Source organism: Tachypleus tridentatus, chromosome 9 (assembly GCF_004210375.1).
Source record: "Tachypleus tridentatus isolate NWPU-2018 chromosome 9, ASM421037v1, whole genome shotgun sequence".
Taxonomy (NCBI): Eukaryota; Metazoa; Arthropoda; class Merostomata; order Xiphosura; family Limulidae; genus Tachypleus; species Tachypleus tridentatus.
Genome location: NC_134833.1, coordinates 81,698,713 through 81,718,216, shown reverse-complemented (window position 1 = coordinate 81,718,216; position 19,504 = coordinate 81,698,713). Strand labels below are relative to the sequence as shown.

General features: G+C 36.2%; 1 protein-coding gene across 2 annotated transcripts in view; it reads right to left on the bottom strand.

Moving 5' to 3' along the window:
• Positions 1 to 675, bottom strand: part of LOC143225613 (cyclic AMP-responsive element-binding protein 3-like protein 2) — a 57,748-nt gene extending 57,073 nt beyond the window's left edge. For both annotated transcript variants that reach the window (XM_076455365.1, XM_076455366.1), the window contains exon 1: positions 496 to 675. In XM_076455365.1, the coding sequence (XP_076311480.1) occupies positions 496 to 582 (87 nt within the window). In that variant the 5' untranslated portion in view covers positions 583 to 675. The remainder of the gene's footprint in view (positions 1 to 495) is intronic.
• Between the last annotated feature and the right edge of the window lie 18,829 nt (positions 676 to 19,504).

Sequence of the window (19,504 nt, the reverse complement as noted above, 5' to 3'; positions counted from 1 at the left end):
TGAACTTAAATATATTTTTCAGCAGGCTAAAAATTAATTATTCGCAAATAACGGTATAAATAAAAAAAAAAGAGAAAATAAACCAGAACAGTAGGCTACCATTTAAATTGTCATGTATATTACTGCCTTGTTTAAATGTAACATGTGGTATTCATACTGTTGTTATTTCCTTTTATACCCAATTGCTTTTCACGAGCAGTGTATACATGTATTATTAATATGCATGCAATAACATATTTCAAAGACTTTATAACAAATATATTCGTGATAACAAAACAAATACTGTCATAACATGAGACCAAAACTGTACCTCCAATGGCACAACGGAATTAATACGGAATGACAATGCTAGAAACTAGATTTCAATACCCGAATGAGAAGAGCACAGGTAGCCAATTGTGTAGCTTTGTCATTAACTACAAACAAACAAACCAGAATCGTAAGAAAATATCGCACGAAGAAATCTGGTAAAAGAAATGTTGACATATTCCTCACCGTATCCAGCTCTTCTGAATTCCACATGTCCTTCAAGTCGTTTATTTCAAAGTCGTACAAGTTCTCGTCAAGAATTTCCAAAGCCATTAAAGGTCCGCGTCCAGTCAGAAGTAGTATGAAGCACACGTGTCCAACCACCTTTCCTACGTTTACAACGGCTCTAAGGGAAGAACAACCTGACTTCACCGCTCTTAGCGTGCCTAAAACAGGAAGCGGAAATAGCTGCGTCACACAGTAAGAGGTTTCATTAAATAGTCCGGGGAACACTGATGTCATATGAAATACATGAATAAAGCTATAATGTAATGACATTTAATCACAAAACAAATAAAATATTTATCTGATTGAAAACACCAAAATCTCTTTTTCTATCGACATAAATATTCGTGTAAGTCTCGTAGAATAGAGCATAACACTACGTTATTACATCACGTAACATGACGCTTTCTATATGAACAATTAAGTTACTATAGGAGCATTTAACTGAATTTCTCGACGTTTCTACAAGTCGATCGTTTTGGGCTAAACGCGTTTTGGACTATAGATCTAAAGTTCAGTGATTCTCGCCCTTTTAACCACCTCAAAAATTCGCGCTCCTCAGTTTGAGGACGCATCATAAAAGCGATAGTTCAATTTTCATAAGAGTAAGCCAAAAGTTAACGGTGGGTAGGGTTGACTAGGTGTTTTCACTCTAACCTTTAACTTCCAAATTAAACACAGCTATCGTAGGTCTCCATCGTGAGCTTCGCGCAAAATTTAATAAATAAACAATGTCACGATAAAAAACCCCATAAAAACACAAATTTGTATAATAGCATTATTAAACAATCCTTTCGGGTCAACGTGTAATAAACGTCATTCCAGAAATGCTCAATGAAATACTAGTGGAAACTACAGGGTAAAAATTACATTATTCACTTCGTATATCTATCTCAAGAACTCTCAGAAGAAATGAGTAGCAATGACAGTTATAACAAATATTATATTACTGAATGTCACTCCAAAATTGTCGCAAAAATTCTTTCATACCAAGTAGGCCCGGCATGGCCAGATGGTCAGGGCATTCGACTCGTAATCCGAGGGTCGCGGGTTCGAATTCCCGTCACACCAAACATACTCGCCCTTTCAGCCGTGGGGGCATTATAATGTGACGGTCAATCCAATTATTCGTTGGTAAAAAAGTAACCTAAGAGTTGGCGGTGGGTGGTGATGACTAGCTGTCTTCCCTCTGCTAAATTAGGGACGGCTAGCGCATTTAGCCCTTGTGTAGCTTTGCGCGAAATTAAAAAAACAAAAAAAAACAGACATTTTAGAATGACATTAAATTCAGAAACTAATATAATTATAATAAGCAAAGCAGTATACTTTTAGTGATAAAACAAAAGCCACAAATTCATGATATTATTAGGCTTCCGGCGTGCAAGATAGTTGTCACAAAGCCGTAGCTCCAAAACATTTGTGTTGAATAGAAGATATAACCGTGAATCTACGGTGTTGGTATATTAGTGGTTAGTGAAAAACAGCCGTGAAACTATGGCTCCATATGTTTGTGGCAAGCAAAAAGTAGACATAAGCCCATGACTTCGAGACACTAGTGATGAGCAGATAAACCAGTCACAGATCTGTGGTATTGGTATTGGTAAGTAATAGTATGTAAAGAAGCAGTAAAGCTATACATCAGTACTCATGTGGTGGCTAAAGAGTACTCTCGTAGCTATGGCATCAGAGTAATTATGTCAAGGAAGAAAGCACATATGATGCTATGATACCTGTATGATTGTGACAAAGGAGAGAAGTTGTAATGATACGACACTACTGCAACAAAGACTACATTTGATAAGTCGGTGATATTGTTAAAACAAGAAAATAAATAAACTGAGAGAACATAATGATTTCATTCAAGCAACAAAATCGCTATGTGCAATAGAACGACCTAAATACATTACTAAGTTCAGTTTTTGAACTATGGAATTGTGACGTAAACCTTAAAAAATACGACTCTTTATTGCGTTGTCAATCCTAGCTTTCACGAAGCAGTATAGAGTTATGAAAAGTCTCCAAACCGGTTATTGCTCATGCTCATTAACGCAACTCCAGACAAGGTGTAGTGCTTTGTCTATTAACACCATTAACCTACTTTACCAATACAAAACATTTTTTGAGCTCGTTTAAATTTCAAGAAAAGACAATGGAACGTTTCTCTCTGATACATAAATTAGAATAAGAGACAAGCCAGTTCTTACAAGTAATATCAGATATCAACTAACTAGGTCAATAGCAGAGAAATAAACTACCAAATGGAGCTGCGTATGCTATTGTTCAGATACCTTTCTTAAATCTCTTTTTTTCACGAAAGTGTGGACTGATATGACACAATGGTGTCCAAAAAAGCCCCGTTAGTTTGTCTTCTTAGTCTTATTTTATTTACTTTTTTAGCACAATTCATTTGTTTGGTCTTCGAGATGACGCAAGAGATACAAGGCTGCTGATCAGTCTGTTTTTGAAATTCGCGCAAAGCCACACGAGAGCTATCTGCGCTAGCTGTCCCTATTTTAGCATTAAAAGATTACATGGAAAACAGCTAGTTATTATCACCCACCGCCAACTCTTGGACTACTCTTTTATCAACAAATAGTAGGATTGACCGTAAAATTATAAACCCCACGTCTTAAAGAGCAAGCGTGCTGTGATTCGAACCACGACCCTCTCATTGCGATTCTAGCTCTCTAGCCGGCTGGTTAAGCCGGACCCTTATGATTAGGATTCATGTTTGGTGTCCGTGTTTTAACGAAAACTCTATTTTATGCGACGCATGAGCTGAAGAGCCAGGTATGTAAGCCCAAGCTTAGCCATTGGGGTCTCTAATTTAGAGTAACTTCCCAGAGAGGGAAGGACACTCAGTTAGCAGCGCCCACTTTTTGCACAATTACTCGTAATAGTGAAATTGACTGTCACTTTCATAACGCACTCACAGCTGAAAGTACAAAACATGTTCAGCAGCAAATTTAATGCTTAAACCTTGGGTCTCCTGATAATCAACCCACATAATAACCAACAGGCTACACCCGATCCATCAGAAATATATATTGTTTTTTTTCTTAAACAAGCATCATTAATTTATTGTTTTTAACCAGTTCTGTCTTGTAGCTCTCAGTCTCTGTTTTGTTCTTTGTTGTAATTATACTTTTTGCTGTGCTACTTTAGAGATAAAAAAGTTAAATTTATCTGTGTAACTATTAATGCAAATTTCTTCTCTTGCTTGAGAAAATATTTACGAACGTTTGAGCTTTGTGTACAAATCACAAAACTGGAAAATTAATTAGGTCCCATCCACACTTGTCTTGTTTCTATGCCCACAAAACAAATACAACATAAAATGTGAAACTTGGGGAAGAAATAGAAGAAGTTCAGAGAAATATAATGATAAAATTGTCTCAAAAATTACGAAGTGAATACTGACGTCCATTTTACCCATGTACCTTTAAGGCTGTCACTTAAAAGGTCTGTTGCTGTTTATTTTTGGAATATTTGCACAAAACAACATATTAGCTGAGTGGTCATAGCCATTCCTAATTTGAACTCATCTCAGATCCGATCGAGAAGAAGCACAGACAGTCAACAGCAAACTACCCCAGCCAGCTCATGTTGTCTAACTGAATACGGAAGTTTTACCTTCTGCGATCTGAAAGTGGAGAAGAGGGCGTTATTTAAGAAACAGGAATCGTACCATGAACTCTCTAATTCACAGTCTAAGTAGGCAAATCAGTAGGCCACGCTTTCCTTTAAAAGTCCACCTCAAAAAATAGTATAAAACTACTAATGAAATTTCGATCAGAAAACCCAAGATGGGAGTTCTCGTCTATAATTATTTTGTTTTATTATTCTTAGACAACGCAAGCTGCAAGTTTGAAATTTATGTAAGCAATGTAGACAAAGCTTGTTAAACAAAACAGGGGTATTGGTGTGAAATTACACTTCCCCGTCTCCTCCTATTTTACATCATATCACTGAAAAAGCAGTTGAATAATAAAGTGTGTTTTGTAGGGTGTGGTTTATTTTGGATTTCGCGAAAAGCTACACGAGGGCTATCTGCGCGAGCCATCCCTAATTTTGCAGGGTAAGAAGCTAATTATCCCTACCCACCACCAGCTCTTGGGTCACTCTTTTACCAACGAATAGTGGGATTGACCGTCACATTATAACTCCCTCACGGCTGAAAGGGCGAGCATGTTTGGTGAGAGTAGGATTCGAACCCGCGACCTTCAGATTAAGAGTCGAGTGCTTTAACCAGCTGACCATGCTGTGTGTGTAAAGCTCTATATACGCTTGCGTTTGTCTATCCGGAGCTATTCTCACAAATTTCTCGATCAAACGTTACAATTCTTATTTGGTTAGATAAATTCTTGCTCAAAGAGTCCGTATAGAATATAGGCTTTTCCATTAAAAATCACTCTACCTCTTTTTTGCTTCGATTTTAACTTAGGTTTTTCTTATTTACAAATTTTTGACATAAATAACTTTTAAACAGCGTGTAATTTCCAAACATGCCTAACATTACGTTAAATACGATTGATACGGGCTTCCTAGACTTATTTAGGTCTAAAATATCCATTCGCAGTTCGTTCAAAACTAAATGCTTGTAACCACGCATACAGACTTTTCTACATATACAGTTAAGTCTGCCTTCACTACAATTTTACATTTAGCTTTGGTTCGTTTCATAGTCTGCTATAGACACCTTTTGGCTACTCTTTCATTACTACGGATTTTATTTTTTGTTTCTGTGAGGTTCTTTGTTTCAGTTTGTAAATCCGTATCATAAACTGAACACTCACAATTAGTTCACACACTCACAATTAGTTCACACTTTGTATACTGTTACAAATATTGTTACCATAATTTATTGTTTACTCTACTGTAGTTTTTGCTAAATAAAGTTTCCTCTATGGGAGTTTGTTTGTTTGGTCGAGTAAAACTTCTTCAAATAGACCAGTTTTTATCAGTCTAACATATAACGTTTGCAAGAAAGCATAGCTTAAGCGGTATCCATGGAAATAACAAAATAAGGAAAATTCAAGCAAAGGGCATGAAAACTATCACAAATATTTTGCGTGTCATGACTAATTCTTTCAAATAACACAATAGCCTCCGCCGTCTCTGACAGGTGCTGTCATCTAGCGGTTTTATTGTTTTACCGGATTAGATATCGCTAATACTGTGGGTCACTCATTGTATATTCTTGTGCACACTTTTTCTTCCTTATTCCATGGGTTGGTCAGATTTAGGGTTTAAATTCGATTTAAATTTAACCTCATCAGTAAGTGCCTAAACAAAATCTAATTCATACAAATCTCCATTCAGCCTATTACACAGGGAATAGCCACGAGGTCTGACACATTACAACCGTATTAAACCCACATTGACAATACCTTTCACGCTACAAGGTATTTCCATGATCAAATGTTTGTTGTTGTTTTCTGTTTAATAATTGAAACTTCAATTAATATTTCTTACTGATAAAATATGCTTACTGGACATATGTATATGAAATGAGTCTAACAATAAACAAAAATCAATATCACTTTATTTGCAATAAGTTGAACGCCTTCATTACATAAATAAGGATATTTACATATATAAAAGCCTATCTTACATGTTGACATGTTAACTGAATGATAGTAAAATAATTATTCTATTTTTATACAAAGTACTTAAGATAATGAATTCACAAATACTTAATTGGTTTGTTTTGTTTTGAATTTCGCACAAAGCTACACGAGGGCTATCTGCGCTAGCCATTCCTAATTCAGCAGTGTAAGACTAGAGGGAAGGCAACTAGTCATCACCACTCACCGCCAACTCTTGGGCTACTCTTTTACCAACGAATAGTGGAATTAATCGTAACATTATAACGTCCCCACGGCTGAAAGGGCGAGCATGTTTGGTATAACGGGGATTCGAACCCACGTCCCTCGGATAACGAGTAAAGTGCCTTAACCATCTGGCCATGCCGGGCCCAAATACTTATTGAGTTGTTGTGTATTTTGCTTGTCATTGAGTTTAGGAACTCAGTAACTCTGAAAGACAAATGTGTTTATCTTTTGTTGAATGATATTTAACTAGTAATTTAACTGATAAAGCTAAGTTAATTATTCTAGAAATATATGTGTGTATAAATGATAGGGAAAAGCAACACCGATACAACATAATTTATGTATTTATTTGACCTTTTTATCAACTATTGACTCTTCAAGATACATACGATTTGCGAACTTGCCTTTCTGTGACAGTTCTGCTGAAAAAACAGACAATCTATTCAATAATAAGTATCTATGTAATTATACTTTTATAATGGGATTCTAAGTATCATATTTGTGACTCTTGACCACAAAAACCTGAGTATAAACACTAGATTTAGGTCTTTAGATAAACTAGGTGCAGATATATTATATTCGATATCGATTTCAATTTTCTGTGGCCATCTTAGATTTTCACCACCATCCCAAATAATTAATGAAAAATTATACGAAGAAAGAAGTGAGCATTCTTCATAGATTAAAATAAACAAAGATATTATGTACTGAAATAATATGATGACCTTCTTCTGAAGAGGGAGATAAGTTAAGTTTTGGATTTAGTTACTCATCAAATAATTAAACTCTACAAACAATGTCAACTACCCTAAATAACATATACAAAGAGAAAACCTCAATCTATAGTAATTGGCATACGTATCTGTATTGCCTCTCGAGATAGTTTCGCTTCATTTCTTAAAGTGAACATAGACATGGGGCCGAAGTGCACAAGCTTGTAACATTTCCATATGTGACCTTTACGTGAGTAAATGGATTAACACATGTTTACATTAGCACATGAATATTGTAACTAATGCATTACTCGTGCTCTAAAAGTTTGGGAAATTGCCTGCAAATGTGTAAATAAAGATATAATTTATTGGAATTTTGAAATGTTGAAATCAGTATATATTCCAGTTACACCAAAAGTAGTAAAAAAATCTAAGTATTACAAGGATAAACATGATTTGTATTTGAGCCAAACAGGTAGAACATCGTTTGAATTTTGATGAATATAGTTCGTCTTCAAAATTAATTATATTTCTGTTTTATTTCCACAATCCTCATCAAATTTATTTTAGTCCAAAGGTTTATTATGTTACCTACCTTTGTAAACGTGTTTAACCTAGTTTATTTTTCACTTTTCCATTAGTATTACAAGTGTACATTTTTTGGGAGGTGATAAACTACCACTGTTACGCCAAACGTCATGACTCACACAGAACTAGGAAGTATCTGAGTACACTTTCGCGAACACAAACATGGCTGTCGAGTCACGAGAGGACTTTGTTAATCTCGATCTCACAGCCTCCCACGTCTTGTTGATAGTGGTCGGAACGTGATTGCAAAGTCGTGAACGTTCACGCTTTCCACCAATCTCATCATTGTGTTTCAAAGTATAACTTACTGCCCCGAAGTTTTGATTAATGGACACAGATAACTGTATGTATTGTGTACTCGTTTCATATTCTTGGTGAAAACTTAGAGCAGACAGTTTGCATATTTAGACTTTTATTCTAAGATAAGGTAGGTTTTGTGCTTGTTGCACAGTTATAAACCCTTCTAATAGCATTAATAACGTGTTAATTTTAAGATGACTTTAATGGTCAGACTGTAGGTCAACCTTCTTTATCAAGTTTGTCAAGAAACTCGAAGGATCCTCCAACAGTGGAAAAACTGTAACACTTATCTGACTCATGGTTTTTTGTAATCTAATCTAGTAATCGTTATTTATATCGAACGTAATTTCAACTCATTGTTTAATACCTCTATCAGTACTAACACAAGGGAAACTTGTTTGTGCTGTGCAATCACGTGCTACGGCAGACTTGGTTCTGTCGGAAGAGAGGACAGAGCATATTATATAGGTAGGAGTTTTAGTGCAGTTAAAAGATCATTTTACAAAATCAATAGTTGTTTGAACTTGCTAAACTTGTTTAACTCTGTCATTTTATCATATTTTAGTTACCACAGGGGAAGCGTTGTGTGCTCATATCTTCACGCATTTTCTGTCAAAATAATTTTGATATTTCGACTATGAGAGTTTGAATAATCTTACGTCGTCTTGTACATATCGTTTTCATATATATATAGAATAAAAATACTATTTTCAAGATATACACCAACAAGTAATAAATTATAAGTTAATATTTCAAATATTGGCTATTGAAGTGTTGACAGCAAATTTTTACAACTTTATTATTAAATTTTCACTGAGTAATAGCCTTTATCTTGTAATTCTTGTCACATTCATCAAGGTGATCGGATTGATTTTCTAATTTACTTGTATGCGATAGGCCGAATGATTTTTGGGTATCATTTATATTTGGTTTGCTTTAAATTTCGCTCAAACCTGCACGAGAGCTGTCTGCGCTAACCGTTCTTAATTTAGCAGTGTAAGGCTAGAAGGAAGCCAGGTAATCATCACCACCCACCGCTAACTATTGAGGCACTTCTAACGAATACTCGGATTGGCTGTAACATTGTAACGCTCCCACTAGCGAAAGGGTGAGCATGTATGATTGGGCGGGTATTCGAAACCGCGACTCTCTTATTACGAGGCCAGTACCCAAACTACCTAGCCGCACCAGACCTAAATTACCACTTAGACTAGAACACAACTACTAAGAATTCATAACGCAATATTATTATTATGTTTATTTAAATTAATAATATACAGTATTTACTATTTTAAACCTAAGTGGAACTTTTGCACATAAAAGTAAAATGATCAGGTCACAGGACCCTGTGGTTCAGGTATGGTCGTTCCTTATTTCTAACTACTGACAAATGTGTTTATTCTTAGTGAAGTACAGATACATACGAGATTATACGTTATTGCTTCTGATATTCCCTCTGTCTCTGTCTTCGTCACTGCAATTGTTTCTGGAGAATGTGTCACATAATCGAGCACTGTCAATACATACCAGCTCCCCTTGACAGATAAAGGTGTTAGTGACCCAGTCAAGTTCACAGCTATTCTACTGTATGGTTCTTCTACGAAAGTCATCTCACTCAGTAGCACTTTAGCCATTTACCTTTAGCAGATATTACATGACCCGCAGAATTTACTCATATCTCCCATAACTTCTGGCCAGTGGAAGTTACTGGTGATTCTGTTTACTATTTTCCTTGTTCCTAGGTGTCCTTCCACAATTACTTCACGAGCAAACTTCATCACTTAAGTGTGTTATTCTGTTGGTACCATGATCTGTTGAACGTCTCCAGTATAATTGTCTTAACAGATTCGATATAGCACTCCATTTTGGTCCTTTATTCTATAAATATTCTTCTCCTGGGTATTGTTCCAAAGTTTCTGCAGTGAAAGTTTTTTTCGTACGCTTCCTTCAATTCTTGCAAACCTACATTCAGGATGTCACTTCTAGGGCTTGATGTCTTGGTTGTTCTTCTTTTCTTAAGCTCTCGTGTAGGTAGCAGATGCTTCATCAATCTTCTTTCTGTCTAGATCTTCCGAATTTCTAATATCTGGTATATTCCCTATCATCAAGTCGTGCATTAGTTCCTTGATACACATAGCCTTAGATCTTCTACATAGTATGAACTATCCACCTTTATTTTTGCCATAAATAACTTCCTTACTATCCCATCAAATAGCATATACAGGCGTACTTTGCCTTTCATGTGATCATCGGATAATAGACTGGTTCTCACTGTTGCAGTGTCTTGAAGAATATTTGCTTTCTTGTTCTCAACATAGTTTTCACAAATTGACATATGATTTGTTAACAACTGTTGATATTGGTCACATGCTTCCGTCACTATTCGCTTTGATCTGTTTGCTAACTTGAGCCAACCATTAGCCGTGCACTCATCAGTGGTGCTTTCTTGTATTGAATGTGATGACCAGTCTTGATTCTCTTACTCTAGCAGCATCTATAGTGTCAGTCAACTGCTTCTTGTTATTTACCAGCACTGTATCTGTAAATAGCTCCAGCTTTATGTTGAGATTTTTCCTGATGTTTGCTGGTGATGGACTTCTACTCTTTTACAATATGTTCCATTTTTTAATAAGCATTTTCTTCCTTCTGTTTGTTAATTTTCTATAACCTTTAGTAGACCCAGTTGCTGGGCAGCCATCACCAGTTTTAAAATTAACTGAATATTCTTGAACTTGCCTATTATACTATTTCCTTGGGCTTCCATGTACTACTTTTCCTGCTTGCTCATTTCTTTCACATATTTTGGTGCTCTCTTTCCTTTAAAAATAATGACATGTCAGTTGAAGACGTGATTATGAACTTTTCTTGTACTAATAGGTCTGCTAGTCCCTCAAAACTATTTTCAAACATGGACATGCCAGTCCACTTGGTTAAATATTGCTGCAGAAGTGCCAGAAACTGAAATATGGTTTCTCTAGTGTCAGACTTGACTCCTCTGAACTTCCACCAAAACCCTTCTTAAGTAAGTTCATACTGATTCAGTAAATCTACTTTTAATATGTCATAATCCATGGCATCTTCAAATGTCATACCTGTATATACTTGTAGGCTTTTTCCTATGAGAAGTTGACTAAGATAGACTGTTTAGTCACTTCTGTCTCATTACTAACTTTGGGGAAATCTTTCATATCTCTCCAATAAGGCATCCATGCCATCTTTATGTTCATCAGATATTTACAGCTTGGGTTAACTGGCTTTGGCTCTATTGTCATTCTTAATTCCTTCTTCCTTTGGTTGCATGAATTTTGATATCTCAGTTTGTGCTCTTATTCTCTCCATTTGTAGTCTCTTCCCTCTCTCTCTTTTCAACTTGTCCTCTTATTGTATCTCTTTCCATTTGAAGTTTTTCTTTCTTTTATTTTTTTATCTCTCAGTTTGTATTCTCATTCTTTATATTTTCAGCCTATTCTTTCTCTCATTTTCGTCTCTTTTTTTGTTCCTTTACTCTTTCTTTCTCTCTTCTCTGTCTGCTCTCTTTCTCATTAGCTCTTGTTGTTATTTAAGAAATACTCGTAGCGCACTGTCCTTTATTTCCAGATGAGATCCTCTTCCGACCTAATTAGGAAAATCACTTGACATGGTTATATGGAATAAATGTAGTCTTTACACTAGTTTAGTTACTACTACAGTTGTGCGTGTATAGACCTATTTATTGGGTTGTTGTTCACATTTTCTTTTATCGCCATTTACCACTGTATACTCCTGGTTGTGGTTCGTCAATTGTCAAAATAATTGGTTTATTCTTCTTAGTGTTTATTAAGTATGCGTCTGTGATTTTTTGGCAATAAGTTCAGAAAATAAACAAACAGCAAATACGTCATATTCGAACTAGTTAAATGTACATACAACAAATTATTTAAACTGTAGAGATCATAGGCATATTATAAGCATTATAATTAGTTCTCTTGTTGTTGTCAAAAGTAGAATTCAATTGCTTTAAAATTTTAGTTGACAAGCTGAACTACCCTTATATATTTTTATCGCACAAGTATTCCGTGTATACTTCAATTACACTGTCGTTGAATTACCACAGTTGTATACTGCTCTTCCAGTAATCGTCTGGTCCTCGTACTTTATATATCCCCGTCGCACTAAATATGCTCGCTCTTTCAGCCGTGGGGGCGTTATAATGTGACAGTCAATTCCACTATTCGTTGGTAAAAAGAGCAACCCTAGAGTTGTCGGTGGGTGGTTATCACTAACTGCCTTCCTTTTAGTCTTACACTACTAAATTAGGGACAGCTAGCGCAGATAGCCCTCGTGTAGCTTTGCGCAAAATTCAAAAGCAAACTTTATATATCGTCTGTTCATTTTATCAAAAAACATTCAATGTGGTTCAACTACTTTATAACTCTCTCTGACAGAATAAACTATACTTTTTGCCTTTTTTTCTATTGTTAATTTTCCACTAACATATAAACTGTTAGGCCTATTTAACCATTAGGCCTTTTACTCCCACGACAGTTAACTTTACGTTTAACTTTCCTTGGTCAAACTTCTACTTCCCGTAACTTTACTTTCTTGTCTGCTTTGCCTGTCTGCTGTTCGCGCTCGTCTCACGCTATTTATATATTTGCCACTTAATCGTCTGCTCACCTTTTATAATATTCCATATTGTCGACATCAATAAAATTCACGAAACGTTGAATAGGTTCAACATTAATACAACTTCCATTAATCGTTTGTTTTTTACTTTCTTATTAAAAAACAACTAAACAGTCATGAATTATTAACTCACAAAATAGTTAATACAATCTACGCTAAACAATCTTTTATATCTGAAATAGATTATACATCATTATTCTGATCTAATCACACTTGTATATTTTTATCTAGCTAGTAATGAAAACTATTGAAATACTGACGTGCTTTTCCTCAATTTTACAACAACGTAATGTCAACTGAGAGAGTCAGTTTACTTTTACCATTTTTATACCAGTAAAATTTTATGGAACTTGCCCATTTACTGTGATTTGTTCTGGTAAAAGCTCTGACTTTATTAGCGTAGGACTTTTGATTTATTTTAGTAACAGCTCTGACTTTATCAATATAAACACCTTTAATTGTTTTGATACCATTATTTACTGTATTATTTTGATGTCATTTCTACATTTCTCAGTGCAAACAGTTTAACTTAATTTAGTAGCATCATTTACCGTGATGTGTTTTGGTATCTCTGACTTTACCAGTGTAAACAATTTGGTTTAGTAACACAGTCTACTGTAACCTGTTTTGGTAGTTCCAGCTACTCTGACTCGTTTAAATAGTGTTGTCTACTGTATCTTGGTTTGATATCATATCTGAATTTATCAGTGTAAGTAGTTTAATTTGTTTCAGTAGCACCCAATACCCCAACTTGTTTTGGTAGTAGCTCTGACTTTAACAACGTAAACAGCCTGATTTGGTTTGTTAACACCTCTAACTTCATCTATGTAAGCATACAGAGAGAAGGAAACTTTCTTCTAGAAATCGTGAAAACACCTGTTCACCTTATTCCAGAATATATTGCTAGAGAGTACTTCAATTAAACTTGGTTACTGTGTATGGGATTTTATTGTCCTTAAGCTTTGGCTTGAAGATCGTAAAACAAAGTTTTACTAGCATATCCTTGTTCGAATGATGTAAGATACACAGATAAACGTAAAGCTAATTTATAAACTAAACAAATTAAACAGCTGTGCAATAGTAGTTGATAAAGAAACTTCTGTTAATTGTTACCTTAAAAATGCTTTGAAAAAACACAAAACTTCAGCTCCAAACCAAGGCTACTAAAAAGTACTTCATGGAAAAAAACCTGAAAAGGATAGTAAGTTTGTGAACACTTATGGATAAGAAGGTATATATTTGCAACCAATTCGATAAATATGTTATTATTATCATAATTTCTTCCATTCAGTTAGAATTCAACTTGCTAACTTTTGTAAACAGTTGGTAAGTTCCCAACTATAAATGTAAATATTTCTTCATTAGTCCTGGACTGTCTCATAAATGATGATATATAATAGTATATTATTGAGAAAAAGTGAACTCACTAAGGGTATAAATAAATATAAGTACACAATATACAAAAAAATATTCATTTTAACAAACTTTTAATCACAATTTAAAACAAATAGTGTTATATCCGTTTATGGAGCAATAGGTATTAATGTAAACGTACGAGTATTGTAAAAATTGTCGTACACAAACTCGAGCTAACAACTGTTTATTAAGGAGAATGACCAAGAAACTAATTTTTGTTTTCGTAACATATCTAGTAGGGTGGGAAACTAATTATTTCATTTTTTAAATTTATAGCAAATTCTTCGATTTCAAACGTTATGTAGTTTGGCTTGAATCTCGGGCAAAGCTACACGAGGGCTATCTGCGCTAGCCGTTTCTAACTTAGCAGTGTAAGACTAGAGGGAAGGCGGATAATCATCACCACCCATCGCCAACTCTTGGACTACTCTTTTACTAACAAATAGTGGGATGAACCGAAAAATTATAACGCCCCACAGCTGAAAGGTCAAGCATGTTTGGTATGACGGAGATTCGAATCCGCGACCCTCAGATTATGAGTCGAATGCCTTGACCACCTGGCCATGCCGGGCCACGTTATGTAGTGGGAAATGTACTTTTACATTTTTATGAACTTCTTGAGATAGAGGCTCTATATTGTCATTCGAAATGTGAATGATCTAGTTTTATTTATTCAAAACCATTGATTATTGGCCTTGTTCAGCTTTCTCAGATTAGTTTTCGATAAATGAAAAGAGCTGATAGTTGAAAAGGAAATATTTAGATTGTGTAAAATAGAAGAATTGAAGGTGGATATCACAAGTATTGACATAGTACATCTATATACATATTACCACTACATCAACACAGTGAAGCACTGTTCAGAATTATCCGGGAACTTAACTATCAATTTTAAAATAAAGATCAAAGTAATTCTAAAAAAGAACGCTTACAGTGTATGGTAGAGGGACATAATATCCGGGTGTGGAAACATGTCCCTCTTCGCTCAACTAATTCGAAATATCCAACGTAATATTTAGAAGAAAAAAAAGTGAAAACTGTTTGCTATACGTAGCACGAACAGGTATTAAAATAAATGATATCAACAAGTGATTGGTCAAATCGTTTTAGCAGAGGAAACATGCAGTTTCCTCGTCTGTCTGGCGACTTGCTAAGCCGGAACTGGCAATATTTTCTACTTGTATAGTTTACCAGGTACTGTACCTTTAAGATCAATAGCTTTTGTTTTGTTTTTAATCTAACAGTTAGACACTGTCTAACTGAATAAATAAATAATACGGATTAAGAGTTAAATTCATCTGAAAATCCATCGTTTCGTACAAATTAATTTCTCAGGTGTATATTTCATAGTTTACTAAATAACACGTTAGTATTTACATGTTGAGTATAATACAAACTATTAGCACAGAACAGTGCACATTCTTATTGAATAAAAATGGCGTCATTATCGATGTAATAAGGAGAGTAATATGTGTTTTGTGATAATCAAAAAACCTAATATAGGTCATATGAAACGAATGTTCACTACGAAGCTTGTTCATAAACTTTATTGATTACGACTAGCAGAACTTAAAACCTGTTAATTAATGTCGATCGCTCGAAATAAACAAATATTTTCTCTTTTAAGAACTGGTTGTACTTTGCTCATTTTCTGTCATATTATTCGACAACTTTACAGACTGCTGGCTTCAACTTGTCCAACAAATCTGCAAAATTTCACTTTTATTTTCTTAGATATTTTAATCATCTGACAAATCAGTTCAAACAATAAAACAAAATTTGCATAACTTGGAAAACGTCTGTTAGAACAGTATTTTCCACTACCAACATTTAAACAAGCTAATGTTTTTACGATACTTAATTCTAATGGAAGATCAAATGAAGCTTGGTCATTATCTTATCAAACTGAGGGTCTGAGGGTTGCGAAATTGAGAGGCGATATTAAATGAAACACTTCGTACTTTCAACTGCATGCACGTGTGTGTCGCGCACGCGTTACAAGAGTGAATTAATCCCAGTATTCGATGATCAGTCACAGTCAGTCAGTCTTCATAGGAGAAAGTCACGAGTCTTGTAGTCGTCAGGCGTCAGTTCACAGGTCACAATAGTCACAGAGAAATTGGACTAAGTCTCATTCGGACGTGCCTCTAGTCTGCTTTCACGGATTCTCCAAAGTCCTTATCAGGTCTAATATTCCGTATGTAAGTGCGAACCGTGGACAGATGTGTTACAACCTACACACTAACTGTAGCTTCTTTAAAAATCCAATATACTTGCCTGCTAAAACTCCCACATTGGGAGTTACTTGGAAAATTCTATCAACCATGAGTCGGGCCACAAAGAAATCCAAGAAGACCCGATCCACCACATGCTCACCCTTGTCCAACGCCGATCGCCTTCAAATGCTTTCTAAAGCCTGCGAAGAATTATCATCGGGCGAAGAATGTAACTCATCTAGCCTTTCAATCTCAACCACAACTGCCTCATCTCGATGCTCGTAAAAAGAAAACATCAACGCTGAGCCAACTACTGAAACACACACAGAGTCACCTAACATCACGATAAAATCACCTGTTACCAAGCAGCCACCAGTAGGCATCACCTAGGGAATCCCGAATACCATACGTCAACCTCAAATAACAACAGAGCTCCGCCACCTTTTTCCCAACATCACCTTCAATAACGTACGTCGACTCCCTCGAGGAGGGATCGTTATTAATTGTACTCACCCCAGAGACAATGCCACACTCCTCAATCCATGGCCTTCAGATGCCTTCAATCGCATCCTCATAAACGCCCATGTGTAGACGGACAACGAACCCAGAAAAGTCGTCGTGATCTACAGCATACCTCTCGACATCACAGATGTTGAAATCGCTGATGAACTCAATCACTGTGGCATCAAGTGCCTCATCTACTCCCGCATAAAGACCACCAAGACGCAACAACTCACGCCATTAGTCAGAATAGCACTCACAGACGCCAAACAAGCCTCTCTGATCCTCCAATAAGGTATTACACTCTGATTCCACAAGCTAAAAGTCGAAAAACCAAACTTCAGAGGCCCGGGGCGTTATAATGTGATGGTCAATACCACTATTCGTTGGTAAAAAGTGTATCCCCAAAGTTAGCCGTGGGTGGTGATGACTAGCTGTCTTCCCTCTAGTCTTACACTGTTAAATTAGGGACGGCTAGCGCAGATAACCCTTGAGTAGCTTTGCGCGAAATTAAAAAACAAACAAACAAACCAAACGTCACAAATCCCATTGTGCTACAATGCTTCATTTGTCAACGCTGTAGACACACCAAGATGGCCTGCATGGCCAAAGCCTGATGCGTCCGGTGCACCGGCGAACACCTCGTCAACGAGTGCCGGAAAGACGGGAACGACAATAAGTGCAGAGACTGCGGAGGACAACACTCAGCGTGTTACCGTGGGTACTCTAAGTTCCAATTCGTCGATGGAATCACAGCAAAGATCTTCGCCCGCCCTCAATACCGACCAGCATCTCCATCAAGTGAGCACTTTCCGCAACCTACCTCATGCGCCGCCACCACTAGACCACAACCCCTGCCAGTGAATCACGAGAAACAAACGTCAACAACAACACAAAAATCGTTGCCTTTATCGTTGACATTATGTTCGTTACTGCAAACACAGAAGACGACAAGAAAACGTTCTTAAAAAAAAGTCTGCCATCCGCTCACTTTCATCTTAAGGTTCCCGATATCTCACCAGAATCACTCAGTGAACGAATCTCCAGAAAACTTCCAGAACAACCTTCCTAGGTAAGTCACTAAATACTCTAGCTTTCCTCCAATGCTAATATCCAAGGCGGACTAAACTATAAAAAGCATGAATAAAAAGCTAGAACTAGCCAATGAAATTAAAGCATCTACAATAACCATAAATGAAAGCCTATTAAATAATAGCTCAAAATTCCGACTCCCGAACTATAAAATTGTCTCCAAACCGAAAGGATTACACACTAGAGACATCGAACTTTTGCATTAAAATAACTTAAACATAACCATAATAGACCACAACACACCACGAACACAATCTATGTAACATTAAGACCCCTTCATTACCTGACATCACTCTTTTAGCCATTTACATGCCCCTCCAAATTCCACCTCATACTACATTTTTTGACTCAATAATAGGCAGTTTTAACAATATAATCATTCTAGGAGACCTCAATGCAACCCACACAGCTTTCAAGAGCTTCACAACCAACACAGCCGGCAGGATACTGGCCAAGTTTGCACATACACACAACCTCACCGTCATTGACAACACTCACACACACTGCAACGAAACACAAAAAATCATAGATCTCACCAACAATTGCCCACCTAACCAACTATTTCAAAGAACACAATAACATCGAAGGGAACCACAACCCCATTTCATTTCAAATTAACATTCCCAACTGGGTGAACTCCAATAGTACCTCACAAAATCAACAACCCACTAACACGTTAACATCAAAGGGGACCACAACCTCCTTTCATTTCAAATCAACAACCCCAACTGGGTGAACTTCAATAGTACCTCACAAAATCAACACCCCACTAACACTCTCAACTTCACCAAAGTGAACTGGACCACATTTAACAAATTCTTTGAGGAAAAACTACCCGACCCGAACCACTAACTCACTCTAACACTAATGATGACATCAAACTATACCACTACAACATCATACATGCTATAACCGAGGCAATACATCATACAGACCCCCCCCCCCAAATAAACAGCTAAAACAACACCCAACACCTGGACCTTAACCCCTGAGATACACAAACTCATCCTATCGAGACCCAAACTACGTCACGATTCCATTAATACACGAAATACAACACTAAAACCACAAATAAACTCCGTCAAAATCAAAATTGAAAACCTAATCAGAGCTCAACAAAAGAAAAAAAAAATGGAATAAATTTTGTATTAAATATTAAATTGGACAACCTCAGACCCGATTCATGAACCTTTTGGAAAACTTTTGAAACGATATATCGAGAAAACACTGACACAGGAGACATCCACCGACAAACAAAAATCTGATATATTTGCAAACTAATATCAAAAAACATTCATTACCTCACAAAATACAAACTTCTGCAACAGGCATGAGGAAAAAAATAATTCTTTTATTAGAAATAATAGCGTTCTCTGCTGGTACAGCGGTAAGTCTACGGATTTACAACGCTAAAGCAAGGGGTTCGATTTCCCTCGGTGGACTTAGCAGATAGCCCAATGTGGCTTTGCTATGAGAAAACAAACAAACAAAAATAATAGCAAATTTTTCCATCTTTTTTTCCAGTCAACCTGATCCATAATCTACCATCTATCTCACAACAAAATATAACATTACCAATCACCATTCCAGAATTAAAAATACACTTCAGAAAACTCAACAACAAAGCTCCTGCTGAAGATAGAAC